This window comes from Temnothorax longispinosus, chromosome 8, assembly GCF_030848805.1.
Source record: "Temnothorax longispinosus isolate EJ_2023e chromosome 8, Tlon_JGU_v1, whole genome shotgun sequence".
Taxonomy (NCBI): domain Eukaryota; kingdom Metazoa; phylum Arthropoda; class Insecta; order Hymenoptera; family Formicidae; genus Temnothorax; species Temnothorax longispinosus.
Window position 1 is genome coordinate 21595430 of NC_092365.1, and position 14867 is coordinate 21610296.

The window sequence follows — 14867 nt, forward strand, 5'->3', positions numbered from 1 at the left end:
TGAGAGAAACAAAGGTTGAAAACCACTGTCATACGAATTGCCTTATGCTCGTGGCGCACGAGTATATACACCTCCACTAACGTATCCCGTATTGATTTTACGGGGAGCCCTCGACTTTCGTCTCTGTCTCACCACTGTCATCCACCGGCGTTCTCTTCTCTTTCGTTCGTTTTCCCTCTTGGCGCGCATATACACGCATTTCGTCTCTCCCTCCCGAGTCTCGGCGGTCGCTCCGTCCTTTCTCTTTCGCTGGGCCTAGCCCTTTAAGGACGTTCTCTCGTCCTTATACTAGAGAAAATCGATTTTCTTAGGATTTTCTTGAAACTGTGAATATACGTTAATTTAGGTGTGCTTTATGCGTGGTATAAATTTCAGTACCTCTTCCGGGATAAAAAATAAAGATACTAAGCCTCAAAGTTTAAAAAAAAATTTTAAATTTAATTTTTTTAGTTTTGGCATTTTTTCCTTATAGAACTCGACGAGAGAAGCAACTTTGGTCCTCTTGGCCAACCTCGTATCTCTTACCGTTTGGCCTGGAAAACCTTTTCATTAGTAAAAGTTGAAACTTTGAGGCTCAGTATCTTGATTTTTTATCCCGAAAGAGGTACTGAAATTTATACCATGCATAAAGCACACCTAAATTAACGTATATTCTCAGTTTTAAGGAAATCCTAAGAAAATCGATTTTCTCTAGTATAAGGACGAGAGAACGTCCTTAAGTCGTCACCCTCCGCGATGCGTCTGTATTGCATCGCTTTCCTATTCATCCGCACTTGCGCACGTGTTGAAAATTTCAAGCTGTAACTGCGATGCGGCACGTTTCCTCTTGTATATGTTATTATCCAGCGCAGAGAGAATAGACGATTCGCAGATGTAAAAAAAAATCTTGTTTTGAATCGTGGACGTTTGAGCGAAGCTAAGATGTCGATAAATGAAATTATTTTGCGGTTGAAATTAACGAATAATATTTTTTTATATTATATACACGCCAGTAAATATTTCGAGAAGAACCATCATCGATATATCAACATAAAATGGCTTTATCGTATTGTTTTATCGATCTTGAAGATACAGGAACCGTCGCGAAAGAAAAGATCGCGTTGACGAAGTCGCAAAAAAATCTATTCTTGCGCGCGAAATGAGATCAGAAATCGAGAGGAAAAATCTTTCATGTTATAGTTCTACCTGAGGAGGAGTAAACATTACAATGAGGATGGCAGCAGCGAGGAAGAAGCTAAGCAGGATAGTGTTTTTCTGCCTAGCCACAGGCTACCATCTTCGTATCGCGGAACGTGGCCCATCAGAAGAGATGTATGGGCTAATCAACAGATTGGCTTTCCGGCTCAGCAGAGCACATCACTCGCTACACACAATGTAAGTTGAACGATTATAACGGAGTATTGTGATTCATGCCGTTTCTCGTGGCATACAGGGTGTCGCGAAACCACCGCCTGTTTTTTTGATGATTAAAAGGACATCCGGTAGTTTTGGGAGAACAATGGTTCTCAAACACTCGACGTATGTAGATCTCAAATAACGCCGGACTTGAAAAGGGCATTCCAATTTAAAGAGCAATCTAAAGAAATGTCTGAGAAATCGGGACATCTCTCTAGATATTTGTTTGCGCGTTATCTGGACAAATGAAAACATTGCACGAAAATCTATGTCTGCACGTAGGATGTGGCCAGCGTGATGAGTTTCTCATCGTCGTCGAACTCCGCGGTTCTCGGGGCTAACTCCGCGGAGCTGCAGGGCCATCGACGATTAGGTGCCAAGGTAGACGTGGTGTACAATCTCCTGGGTATGCTCGAGAAGAACGGCCGGGATGATATGAGCACGACTCTGCTCTCTATGAGCACCTCTATAGACAGCTGCTTAGTGATGAGACAATCCGGATGCTTGCCATTACTGGTACAACTGATCCATGCGCCCGGACAGAGTCCTGACACTCGAGACAGAGCTATGCAGGCGTTGCACAACGTGGTGCACGCCAAGAGCGACGAAAGAGCCGGTCGCCGGGAGGCGCGGGTGCTTCGATTCCTCGAGCAGCTGCGTGACTATTGTCAGAGTCTGAGGATGTCCCTGGAACGGGATCAGTCAGCGGATGACCTCGAGAGAGGACATCCCGCGGCGACAATAGCCGCGCTTATGAAATTATCCTTCGACGAGGCCCATCGCCACGCGATGTGTCAGCTGGGCGGCCTCCACGCGGTCGCGGAACTCATCGAGATGGATCACTTGGCCCATGGCAGCGAGAGCGACGATCAGAACTGCATCACGTTAAGACGGTACGCGGGAATGGCGTTGACCAACTTGACCTTCGGTGACGGCAATAATAAAGCGCTGCTCTGCTCCTTCAAAGAATTCATGAAGGCGTTAGTTTCACAACTGAAAAGTCCGAGCGACGATCTCAGGCAAGTAACGGCCAGCGTCCTGAGGAATTTGTCCTGGCGCGCCGACAGCAGCAGCAAGCAGACTCTGAGAGAAGTGGGTGCGGTGACAGGCTTGATGAAAGCCGCCATGGAAGGTCGCAAGGAATCCACCCTCAAATCAATCCTGTCCGCTCTGTGGAACTTGTCGGCTCACTGCAGCACGAACAAAGTGGATATCTGCGCCGTGGACGGCGCGCTGGCCTTTCTCGTGGACATGCTAAGTTACAAGGCGCCATCTAAGACGCTTGCGATCGTCGAAAACGCCGGCGGTATTCTGAGAAATGTATCGAGCCACGTAGCGGTGCGAGAGGATTATCGAGCTACCGTGAGAGAGAGAGGCTGTTTGCAAGTTCTCCTACAGCAGCTGAGATCACCCAGTCTGACGGTGGTCAGCAATGCCTGCGGAGCACTCTGGAACCTGTCCGCGCGGTGTCCTCAGGATCAACGTCTCCTTTGGGACCTAGGGGCCGTGCCGATGCTGCGTAGTCTCGTTCATTCCAAGCATAAAATGATCTCAATGGGTTCTAGCGCGGCCTTGAAGAATCTATTGAGTGCCAGACCCGGCTGCAACAATCTCGTCCACTTGGACTCCACCGCTCGCGGACTGGGGCTGTCGACCTTGCCGAGCCTGGTTGCCCGCAGGCAACGGGCTCTGGAGCAGGAGATTGATCAGAATCTGGCCGAAACGTGCGACAATATCGAACCGAGCACGTCGCCGACTAACAAAGACGACAAATTCACATTCAAGCTCGATCACAGTCTCCTCGGCATCAGTGCTCATGGCCTGCGTTCTTATCAGTTGCACAGTCAACCCAGCACATCCACCGCCAAATGCAACGGAGTCGCCAGGAGTGAGAGTAGAGACTCGATGCGTTCTGTGACAAGTACGCATTCCGACACGTTGTTTGAACGAATAAATCGTCATGTTCTGAACGGGATATCGCCTACCGACTCGCAGATCAAACAACAATCCTCATCGTTGCATTCCACTATCGGATTCGGTAATAACGGCGTGTGTAGCGACACGAAAGTCACCTCCTCCGAAAGGAAATATACCTTGCGTTACAAAAATGCAATACCGGAACAATTAGGACCGTCCGACGTTTTCGATATAAACGAGCTGAGATGCACAAATTCTACCATATCATGGGCTGCAGTGCCTAATCAAGAACCCTCTCAAACCTCGTTGCACTCTTCCATCGAGAACAACATGTCTCTGATCGATCAGAGCGTGTCATCCTCGTCTAAGGCTGGTAGCCAGTCTAGCGTCTCCGAAGAGGTCGAAGCGACTGTTCGCGTTAAATCGGATTATCGACGAACAACCGCAAACACGACCGTCGATAGTTCGAATCCGACCTCCTATTTATCTGACATTTCTCCTATAAAAGAAAGTGCGAGGAAGGTCCTTTTGCGTCATCATGATATTGATACTGCCCTAAACAGTATTCAGAAAACAATATCACCTGCAACGATTGTTCCCAGTCCGGACGATAATTTATTCGGCAATTACGCCGAAACGGATTTGGATCAACCAACCGACTATAGTCTGCGCTACGGCGAGCAAACTATAGACGACGAGAAACAACATTCCGATTTCTTTTCGGGCAATGGTCAAGGACTCCTGCATGAGGACACAGTCAGAACTTACTACACAGAGGGAACACCACGCGAGACGTCCCTGAACTCGTCCAGGGCCACTTCCGCTTCCGATCTACAGGACGATAGCCGTATAAGGAACTCATCGAAGAAATTACCGGAACGATATAAGGCGAGGCATGTGGAGGACACCAGTGAATGCAAAGCATTGTCCTTGACAGACGTACCAAAACTGAACGACTTTACCGAATCTGAAACGGATTTGAATTTACGAGACGTGACACAGCTTACGGACGATGAGAGCGCGAATCGTTCGTTACCGTACCTTGAGGAAAATTTGGGCAGCAAGCATCTCAAAGGCAATCGAGAAGACGCAAGCATGCAAAGTCATTCAAGGTAATTATGCTTTTTAATTAATCATAATATTTCATGTTTTATATATAGAATCCATCAAAGCATTTGAGTAATGAATTGTTATATTTAATTGGAATATTTTAATTGGAATATTTTTTAACACATAATTATTTGCATATTTGCGTAGTGTAAGAACGACGCCAATTTCGATGGTATTAGGAAATTCTGAATATAATGACGATCATGATGGGGAGTCCAGCTCTAGGATTAATAGTCAAGGTAATCTAAAACATTTTATTTAGCTCAAGCGTTTCGTATAACTTAGATAGACTTTTTCACAAATAACATAAATTTGCAGACTCTAAGTCAAATACGTGCAAAATAAATACAAATTTACCAGCGAGTGACATTGAACTCTCATCTAGCAGCACTGGTTTAAAGACTTCTAATAACGATTCAGGATGTAAGTATTATACTGTATTCCGCGAGAACTGTGGAAAATTAGTCTGTAATGATTCAGTAAACACAAACAATTTTTTGTGACCTATATATAGATCAAGTTAGCGACGGAGACGAGGATGACGAGGATTTATTAGCCGCTTGTATTAACATTGGAATGCAAAATAATCGGTAAAATATTAATAATCATTGTGGAAATTACGTTATTCGCTATTTTACAATTTTCATAGAATTATTTTATTGTATTTCGTAGGCATAGACATTCCTTCGTAGGAAATAATCTCGAAAAACTTCCTCGATCAGAAACTAATCTGACTCGATATCAAACTAATCTTGCTTTGGATCAAGTGGAGCATAAAGGAACTGTAGTGCCCAATAGTTCATTGTTTAATATAAAATATGCAGAATCTCATGGAACCACAGCTGAAAACGTTTTGACAAAGGAAAATAGAAAAGATGAGAAGGATAATAACGAAAAACTATCTAAAAGAAATATTCAGCTAGAAACAATCACGGTAAGAATATTTTAAAATGATTTTTTAATATTAATTTTATAACAATCTATATCTTATATAATATCTATTTTAATTATATTTTTAAAAGGTAATATTTTGTTCATAGGCAACAACAAACGTGAATGACAAATACACGCATAATGAGAAATCAAGTAACATTATGGCTATGAAAACAGTAAATGATAATAATCACAGCAATAATTTCTCAGAAGGGGCAATATCTGTATTACAGAAATCTAATGTATCTTTAGATAAAAACATTTCTAATGATTTTATCGTAACTGATGAATGCAGCACAGATCCAAAGGGCTCCATTAGAGTAGAAGCAATAACTGATGTTCGGCTTACGGATATATCGTCTATGAAGCAATCAAAAGATTCCGAAAGTAGCGAGTCGATCGACTCAGTCGAGCAGTCCGAACATGCGCTTTTAGAACTATGCATTCAACCCGGTATAAAGTCTGAAGGCAATATCGCTTTCAACCAAAGTAACGCAGATTACGTTAAGTCGCAGCTAGAGTTATATAACAAACAAGTAGACTTCATAAAAGGAAGAAATAACGATGAAACCGAGATTGACGGTAACATGAATGGAAAACCGGAAGCAACCTTCGAAATCGTGAGGACCTCGGATGTTTTGCATCGTGACAGCGCGGAGAAGCATATAAAAGAAGAGACATATAGACGGCAGAGAGATCCCGATGCTATGATCGCTTCGTTAGATCGATTGACAGCAACGTTGGTTCAGCAAACTGAAGCGATACGTGAACGAGACTCTGGTACGATGAAGCAAAGTCTGACGTGCGACACGTGGAATGAGGATTCGCCCAATGACGTTTCCTTCCCCAGTATCAGCATGAGCGCACCGTTAGTCGCTTCGTTCAACAGCGATGCGCAGGAAGATCAGCGTACTACCATATCGGAGAATAACGAGCAGATCAACATGACAGAGTCGAAAATCATCCAGCGCGAGGCTATCAAGCTAGCGGAAGCGGTGGATGCAGAGGCGAACAATCAGAATGAGCTCGAAACAACGAATCTGACGATTATTGACCTCGAAGCGATCAAACCGCCGTCTTCGATGGGAAGTTTACTTTCATTGACGGCAAGCTACGCTGGCACTGCTGACAACACTGCTGAAACATTCATTAACCGGGACAGATGTTATTCCACGTCGTTGCCACCGGCACCGATGAGAAGTTCCAACGATCCTCGCAACGTGCGGAAAAAGTCTTTGCCGATCGGCGTAGTAGCTAAGCGAGCCCTGGGCCAAAACCAGAGTCACACGACTAGTTTGGAAAATTTACTAAACGAATGCACCAGCACGCACTTGGAAAACGTCAAACCACCGTCCATGATGGATGAACTGCCGGACGTAGGTGATATGGAGAACAGCATGTTGAGTGTGGCTAGCATCACGTCGGAGATCGCGGATTCGAAGGAGCAAGATTCGCACAGTTTAACCGGCAGCGACCCAGTGGTGTTCGAGATGCTGAAGCCGGTCGCAAATGTACTGTCTATGACATGCATGCGTTATGTTGAGGGTATGCAGAGTAGCGCGAGTAACAGTCTTAGCGAATGCTTGGAGAATATCAATCCACCGTCCTTGTTCAACGAGGTGACTGAGATGGATGAGTCCACCATGGAGGCGACTACCGACACCATGTGCAGTGACACCCTGTGCATAGATATGGATTTACATACCGATGAAGCAGTGCACTCGATCGTGGCAGAAGTGATCGACGAAGCGGAGAACGATACCGATGAGGCGGCCACTCCAATCTCGTCCGAGTATTGCGTCAGTAGCTCAGCGGAATCGACGCCGAAGAGGCGACCGCACTCGAGGAGCTACTTGACCCCGAAGCAAAAACGAAACTTGGCGAAAGAGAGGTACAAGACATATACCATTGCCGCAGAGATTGTCAAGAAGGAAGAGGAAGAACGCCGGAGGCAAGACGGTATTGTCAACGATGCCGTGGGTGGTAGAATTTCACGCGGAAAGTGTTCTCCCTTCTCAAAATTGACACCAAAGCAACGCAGACAAGAGAATAGAGCGAGATTCCAGACGCAAGTGCTGGAGAATCCATTCCCGGATCTGAATGTAGCCCAAACTAAGGATGTAGCGGCGCACAAGATGACCATTGAAGATACTGTCGAGAAACAGGAATCTACGTCCTCCATCAAATCCTCGATCCCTACGCTCACAAAGTTGCCTATGTGCAAGACTGTGAGAAGAAAACGCGGGGATTCGCAGGAGAACAAGGAGAGATATCGCACAAGGACGTTGAACGATTCGGAAACTGTCTTCAAGGAGAGAAATCCCGCTTTGAGCATCGGCATGACGGAAGAGGGACAAGCAAGCGGGCAAGGATACGCGCGGGAAGAAATTCAAAACATGCTAGAACAAAATGCCACCATTGTGCTGAACACTCTGAACGAGTCAAGTAAAGCTAATGATTCGACTGGAGACGACATTCTGCGTTGCGAGACCATCACTTTGGCGTCGAATGATCCTGAGTCAGATCGTAATCTAAGAATGTGTCTCATTAACGGGCTTTCAAAGAAGCTGATAGGTACGCACGACGTTAACAACGCCCAAACTTCCACGACAAACATTGACAGTGAGGAATTAGAAGGTGAACACGTAGAAGTTACTTACAAGAATCTGGGCTCGACGCACCCAGCTGATTCAAGCAGCGACGAAGAGTCCACGTGCGCCGATGAGGGACAAGAACCCAGGGAGACGAAAAGGCCGCGGATAATCAAACCGGGACGGCCAGGTCGAGATCCGAGCGCGGATTCCAACGGGACGGATAAATCTGAGCCGGAAAGCCCGAAGGCTATTCGAGGCCGAAGAAAGGCGCTCTACTCTAACCCAATAACGCGAAAGCCGACTCCGCAATCTTCGCCGTTGAAGCAAATGAACCCTGTCAGCGGGATACCGATAGGTCGCAGCAACACTTCGCCCATTGTTAGAGCTACTAGAGCCACCACATTGCGACAGAGTAACAATAGTACGACGATTGCTACGAAAGACTCTCCAAAGTCTATCACAAGCCCGAAGAGGATATCACCTTCCGTGGATGGAGAGAAGAAGACACGAAATTTAACTGTGTCCAAGAGAGCCTCCGTACCTCAAAAGGGATCTATGTTGACTTTCACGAAATCCACTAAGCGTCACAGTACACCCTCAGCTTGCTCATCTAACTATCAGAACGACAGCAGACCGCCAGAGGTTCCGATTAAGCTGTTGGAGCGTCAAGGAACTTTTACGAAGGATGAGCCGGAGGTGGAGAATGCCCCGACGGTGCATTCTACGTCCGCTTCTCCGATAAAGACCAAGATCGCCAAACCGATCAAAGGTGCTTCGTCAAAAATATATCCTGCAGCGGGAAAATCCAAAATCTCCGTGAAAACACATCAAGAGTATCAGCCAAAAATGATGACGGCCAACAGCTCCGAAAAGATGCAACCGTCTAAAGGATTATTAATGCTGTCGAAGAAAATATCATCGGAAAAAATAGGCGTGCCAACGAAAGTCCTTAACGGTAACGCGCTCCAAAACGATAAGACCGTTCGGAGGGTCGATCCACTGGGACAACGATCTAACAGCAACTCCAGCATAGTCTCTACGTCGTCTATGAGCGTACAAAATCGTAAGTTGACGAAGGAGGCAACGAGTAAGATTGCGAGTCTTTGGAAAAAGGTCGAGGAGAGCAAGAATAGGCAGCGTTTCGAGAAGCCGGATACCAGGCAATGGATAAGGCCCACCAATAGCGCCACCGAAGTAGACACCGCAACCGCAGCTGTCACGTTCGATAACCCGCCGGCGTACAGACTGTTCCGCAGTTCCACGTTCGAGGGGATTTCTCAGGAGGACAGCAGCAACGGTGATATGTCGCCATACAAATCCAAATCCAACCGACCGCCGGTTTTAAGCACACAGGTTGGACTTGGCGGATCCAAATACAGGAACTCCTGCGACTTGACGGGCATGAATGCCCACGAGGCACCTTGCAAAATCCCGGTGAAATCCTCCGAGACGTACAAGCGGGAGATGACGCAGTTGGGTGATATCCTGGTGACCATGAGGAAACAACCGAGCGTCGATCTCGCGGCGGAAGTGGATCCCACCAAGAGAATATCCAGGCTTGGTTCCTTCATCCGCGTGGACCCAACGATGGCAGCAGTGGAGAACAGCGGTAGCGGCATGCGAACGGCAGCTTCGGCGATCGTACCGCCCTTCAATTACAATCCAAAGCCAGACATCCCATTGCAAGCGGCCAAAACCAAATCGGACGAGGATCAGGGTAAATTCGAGACGACGGCGTGCCACGCGGAAATAGCCACGGGGTCCACTCGGGTAACGACGGTATAGGGAGACGACGCCTCTAAATAAAGCGTGAATAAGTTCTGTAATAATCGTCTCCTCTTCGTTCCTGGCTAGTCATTGTGTATATTCGCTTGCTATAATACATTTGCCTGCACACATTCGTCACATGTGATATGCATTACATTAAGTAGATAATTTTAATCATTTCTTCCTTTATGTTTTGTTATGTACGGCGTATATGCTTCGGAGCACATACAAGTCCTTTAATATTTTACCCAAAATATAAAAAATAATTATGGTAATATCCATAATCTCATAGGCATCGCGATGCCAACCTCTTCAATAACGACAAAACCGTGTGAAATATTAATAGGAAATCTCAAGACCATTCCTGTCCATTTTGTCTGTTGTATATATACATGATATTTAGAATAATTCCGAGTTTGAAAGAGAGAACCAGTCGAAAATTTAGTGCGTAGCGGTGATTCTGATCGGTTATTTATTCAATTTTGTATATATATATATGTCGATATATAACGTGAGTGAAGGATGTAGAAAGTTTTAGTAGCACGTGTTTAAACCTGTGTACGATGTGTAGCACGATGTGCTGGTGATGCCGTGCTAGTGATACATCTTCGTATTCGAGGTTGAGAAATCGGGGAGAGACGAGGCGATCTGTATTTTATTTTCTTCATATTAATCGATTCGTATCATCTCTCACAAACGGATACAAAGTCTAATTATTTTTTGAAGACTGATAAAGTAAGGCGATGAAGATCTGGAATAAGCGTCTTCGATCGAAAATTAATCATAATGAGGAAGTACCGTTTATATCGACTGTAAATGTAGAGCGGTCTAATTGTAAGTAGTTGGCTAAAAACAGCATTACAATAACGGGACAAAAATTTTATAAGCATTACCTTAAGTTCTAGTCTACAGGCAATATGTCGTCTATTTTCGTCACATATTACATGTATTATGAATATTTGTTTTGCTTGTAAGCAGTGTCTATCAAAATCGATCCCCTTCGTGAAAGTAAATGTATTTTACTAAAGGGGTGTACAGATCAGTGAGATCAGATATAGATCTGAGATCAAAATGCTATATGTTTACGTATTATTTAACATTATTTTTGTCTTTCATCGAAGACTTTATTGCAGACGAGCAGCTGCAAAATTATTTTATTATTTTTACTTTTGTTTTTAATTTTACTTGATCTCTTATCTTTTATATCATGTCAATTTTCCTTCTGCGTGAGAATTAAATTGTCATCGAACTCTTATCAGAAGGAGATTTTAAGGACATCCGTGACTTTCTGCGAGTCGCGATGGTGACTCCAGAAGTATATGCCCACGGCGATCTTAGTGGTAGCGTCAATCGGCCGATGAGGGCGATAAGCATTTTCCTCAAAGTTCATATATTTAGTCGGCGCGACCAGGAGCTCGCGAGAAAGCGCGTTGCCTACGCGCGGCTAATTAGTGTGGTACCGGGCTGCCATCTTGATAGGGACACACGCGACCATCACACAAGATCATTTGGCACGTGAGCTAGAATCTATTATATTTATTAATTTAATCGAAAAGTCTCTTGTGTAAACGATCTTACCCTGTTCCAGTTCGAGTTAATTAGATTTAACTCCGTCAACTTGGAAACATCAGGGTATCCTTACGTTGTTTGGTCTGTACACCATTCTACGTAGTCTGTACGCTATTCTTGTAATTTCTTGTTTTGTAACATTATTTTCACTTTACTCTAGGTTTTAAGAATAACTTTTGTTACATATCGCCTTTTAAATTTGTCAGATATCTTTATAGTTTGTACATTATTACTTGCAGTACAATAAAATTTATAGCTAAGTATATCCCTCCCGTCTTTATCATAATCTAAACTCGAAAGAAATGTGTCATCGGTTGTTTGCAACTAATAAACAGAATAAATGTAGCAGATAAAAAATATTTATTGATCCTTGGTGCAATTATTTGTCGTATATAGGACATTCGTATAAATTAATAGATTTATCCTCGGATACTGACGCAATTATGTTATTTCGCTGTGGATTATACTTTACTGACCATACCTATTATAAAAATTATAAAAATCTATTAAAATTTTAAAAGATCGTACATTAAACAGAAATTATTTCAAATTTAAGACATACCTGATCCTTATGTTCACGAAATGTATGCAAACATTGTCTTTGTGCTAATTCCCAGATCTTGACTGTATGATCGGAACTACTTGATGCAAATTGCTGTCCGTCTGGTGAGAAAGCCACGCCGAGTACCCAAGAAGCGTGACCCGACATTGTTCCTGCCAGATTCGCATCCTTGCTGAATAAAAAAGAAAATGAAACATTAATACTAATTTGTTTCTAGTAAAACTAGCATATATATACTTATGCTCAATGCTGAACCAATAGCTTGTCCAAAAGAAGGTTTAATTCCCAGAAATGCTATTCTGCATGTAACACTACAAAATTTTTAATGAGAAAGTATTCCACTATGATAAAAACAAATTATTTGAAACATGAATTTAATTCCAAAATAACTGAACAAGTGGTACTGTATTGTCCCTTGGAGACAAGCTTCAAACAGTAAATATGCTTTTAAAAAATCTCAATTCTCCAGAGTGGAGATTGGGAGGTAACAATCCTTTCCCAGAAAAATTGCTACGAACGTGCAACAAAATCAAGAAGAAGCAAAAGTTCATGTAGAATCGTATTTCTCCAGAATCAAAACTTAGCTTGAACTATAGTGTCAAGGAGAGAAAAAGAATACATGTATATGTATTTCTAACGTTCTAATTTACTCACACATCATACAGCTTCATATGTCCATCATCAGATGCTGTAAGAAGCAACTGAGAGTCGGGTGAAAAACATAAAGACCTGATAGGCATCGCGTGACCTAAATAATATAAACTTGATAGAACATTTATACCTTGGTAATGTTGTAATATATTTGTGTGGGAAAGTGGGGATTTACCTTCCAGTGTACGTAAAACTTTTCCATAAGCAACATCAAAGATATTAATAATACCATCTATCGCACCACTTGCAATATATTTGCCATCTGGACTCTGGAACGCACACTCTTAGACACAAGTTACATGTATCATAGATTTTTATACAATCTACTTACATAAGCAACACTTAATGTAAATTTTCCACCTCTTGTATCTAATGTCTGTTCTTGTTTACCATTATCGGTCCCATATAAATGTATTTTACCAGCATGACTACCAGATACGATAAATTTATCGTCAGGAGAAAAAACCAAAGTCCAAATATCTACTGGGCCAACTTCAATGCTCAATAGCTTATCACCGGAATGTAAGTCCCACAATTTCAGACTAGAGTCGAGCGAACTTGAGGCACATTCTACAAATCAAGACGAAAAGATAACGATCAGTCACGTACGACACATTTACGTAATATTTCTATTCACGTACTTGATCCATCCGAACTAATAGCTATGGATACGACTCCCAAGGAATATCCAGTTAATTTGTGTTTTAACTTCAAAGCACCATCCGTTAGCTCCCATACTTTCACAGAATCGTCCACAGAAGCTGTTACTAGATATTCTGCAATCTCATCTTCATTAGATCGTATAGAATCCCTGTCAAGTAATATAATAATTAAAATAAAAGTTTTTTACTACGTATAAGTTAACTTTTTAATTACCGTGAATCTTCATTATCCGGGTGGATATCCCTCTTTCTCTTTGGACAACCCCATCCACAAGTCCATATACTATCCTCATGGGCATTTTCTGTTTTATGAATTAAAGAATACTGAAAAAGAAAACAGAATATAGAAAAACGATGGTTGACAGATATTTTGATGTTATTTTTTTAACATTATTATTAAGATAGATATTCGATAGAAATGAACAAATTGACAGATTTATTCTCACCATCTTACTATCAAAAAATAAATTTTTATTCAAGTAGATATAATACGTAAACTGTTGATGCGCGTTCTTCGGTGTTATATATCTTCTTCTTTCAAGTTGCTACTGTTGCTAGCACCGGTGACGGGTGAGCACGGGGCAAGTGACATAGGCAATAAACAGTATAGACACAGAGTTTCCGTCATGTTGGAATAATGGTTTGCACTTATGCAAGTTTGTCTGAATAGACCTTAAGAGAATTGATTGGTCCATATGCATGTGCATAAGGAAATAGACCAATCCGTTTCTTTATGCATATGGTCATGCACCTATGCAAGTTTGTCTGGATAGACCTTAAAGACCATCGCACACAAAATGCATAGCTTAGCATAAGCGTAGCATAAGATCGCTAAACCAATAAGCATCTAGCATAAAGTCGCCATATTAATTTACATAAAATGCTCATTGGTCCATCGGTCTTAGGCTGAGTTTCCACTGAGCGCGTCACGCGTCGCGTCATCCAATCAAAACATCCCATTTCGATTCCGTCACAAGAATGTAATGAAATGGGATGTTTGGATTGGTTAACTTGTGACGACGCGACGCGTGACGCGCTCAGTGGAAACTCAGCCTTATGCTATGCATATGCAGCCTATGCAATTTTGTGTGCGATGGCCTTAAGACATTACTTAAAGCCTGCTCTTGCACAATAAGCGATAGCGATAGCGATAGCGATAGCGATAGCGACAGCGACAGCAACAAAGTTATAGCTTTGTCGGCAACCTTAAAGGCCGGTATTTATAATCGGGCTCTGTGATTGGTTAATGACATCTTAAGATTGTACTTAAGATGGTCTTAAATATAAAAACCGACTATGAATACCGGCCTAACAATATAAAGGCCCGGGCACATAGAAAAACTTAAGGGTCGACAGGAGTAATGCTAAGACTCCATAGACGCGGAAACGCCGTGCAGTAGAGTGCGTTGACCAATCAGAAGGCTGCCGCAAGTCGCCTGCGGCAAAATCAAAATTTGTGATTGGTCAACGCACTCTGCCGCATGGCGTTTCCGCGTCTATGGAGTCTTAGCATAACACTACCGACCTCTGTCGGGTTGCTTAGCTGCGAGTCCGTACTTTATTTATTATAAATTTTTTAAGAGCCAAAATGGAAAATCCGGCTCTGTACCGGCTTGCGGCTGATCTTACTGATTAAAACGAGCATGCTAGGTCTACAATGCGAGGTCGTAAAGTCGTGAGTCGTAAGAATTGACCAATCACAATCGA

The 14867-nt window shown here is 43.1% G+C and overlaps 2 protein-coding genes across 6 annotated transcripts in view; one reads left to right on the forward strand and one right to left on the reverse strand.

Annotated features, from left to right (window-relative positions):
* The window catches only part of LOC139818079 (uncharacterized), a 36322-nt gene extending 24678 nt beyond the window's left edge, over positions 1 to 11644 (forward strand). For all 4 annotated transcript variants that reach the window (XM_071786507.1, XM_071786506.1, XM_071786505.1 and 1 more), the window contains 7 exons: positions 1180 to 1374; positions 1678 to 4424; positions 4570 to 4661; positions 4741 to 4845; positions 4937 to 5012; positions 5095 to 5356; positions 5463 to 11644. In XM_071786507.1, the coding sequence (XP_071642608.1) occupies positions 1180 to 1374; positions 1678 to 4424; positions 4570 to 4661; positions 4741 to 4845; positions 4937 to 5012; positions 5095 to 5356; positions 5463 to 9734 (7749 nt within the window). In that variant the 3' untranslated portion in view covers positions 9735 to 11644. The remainder of the gene's footprint in view (positions 1 to 1179; positions 1375 to 1677; positions 4425 to 4569; positions 4662 to 4740; positions 4846 to 4936; positions 5013 to 5094; positions 5357 to 5462) is intronic.
* LOC139818083 (WD repeat-containing protein SL1-17) lies at positions 11629 to 13769 on the reverse strand. Of its 2 annotated transcripts, none has more exons than XM_071786511.1 (8): positions 13607 to 13769; positions 13375 to 13484; positions 13140 to 13309; positions 12830 to 13068; positions 12674 to 12767; positions 12502 to 12595; positions 11848 to 12019; positions 11629 to 11766 (listed from the first exon to the last, which is right to left on the reverse strand). In XM_071786511.1, the coding sequence occupies exons 1-8, from the start codon at positions 13607 to 13609 to the stop codon at positions 11665 to 11667; spliced, it is 984 nt and encodes a 327-aa protein (XP_071642612.1). In that variant the 5' UTR covers positions 13610 to 13769; the 3' UTR covers positions 11629 to 11664. The 2 variants fall into 2 exon arrangements, with proteins under 2 accessions (XP_071642612.1, XP_071642613.1); XM_071786512.1 differs by having other exon boundaries at positions 11629 to 11788.
* Positions 13770 to 14867: the final 1098 nt, after the last annotated feature.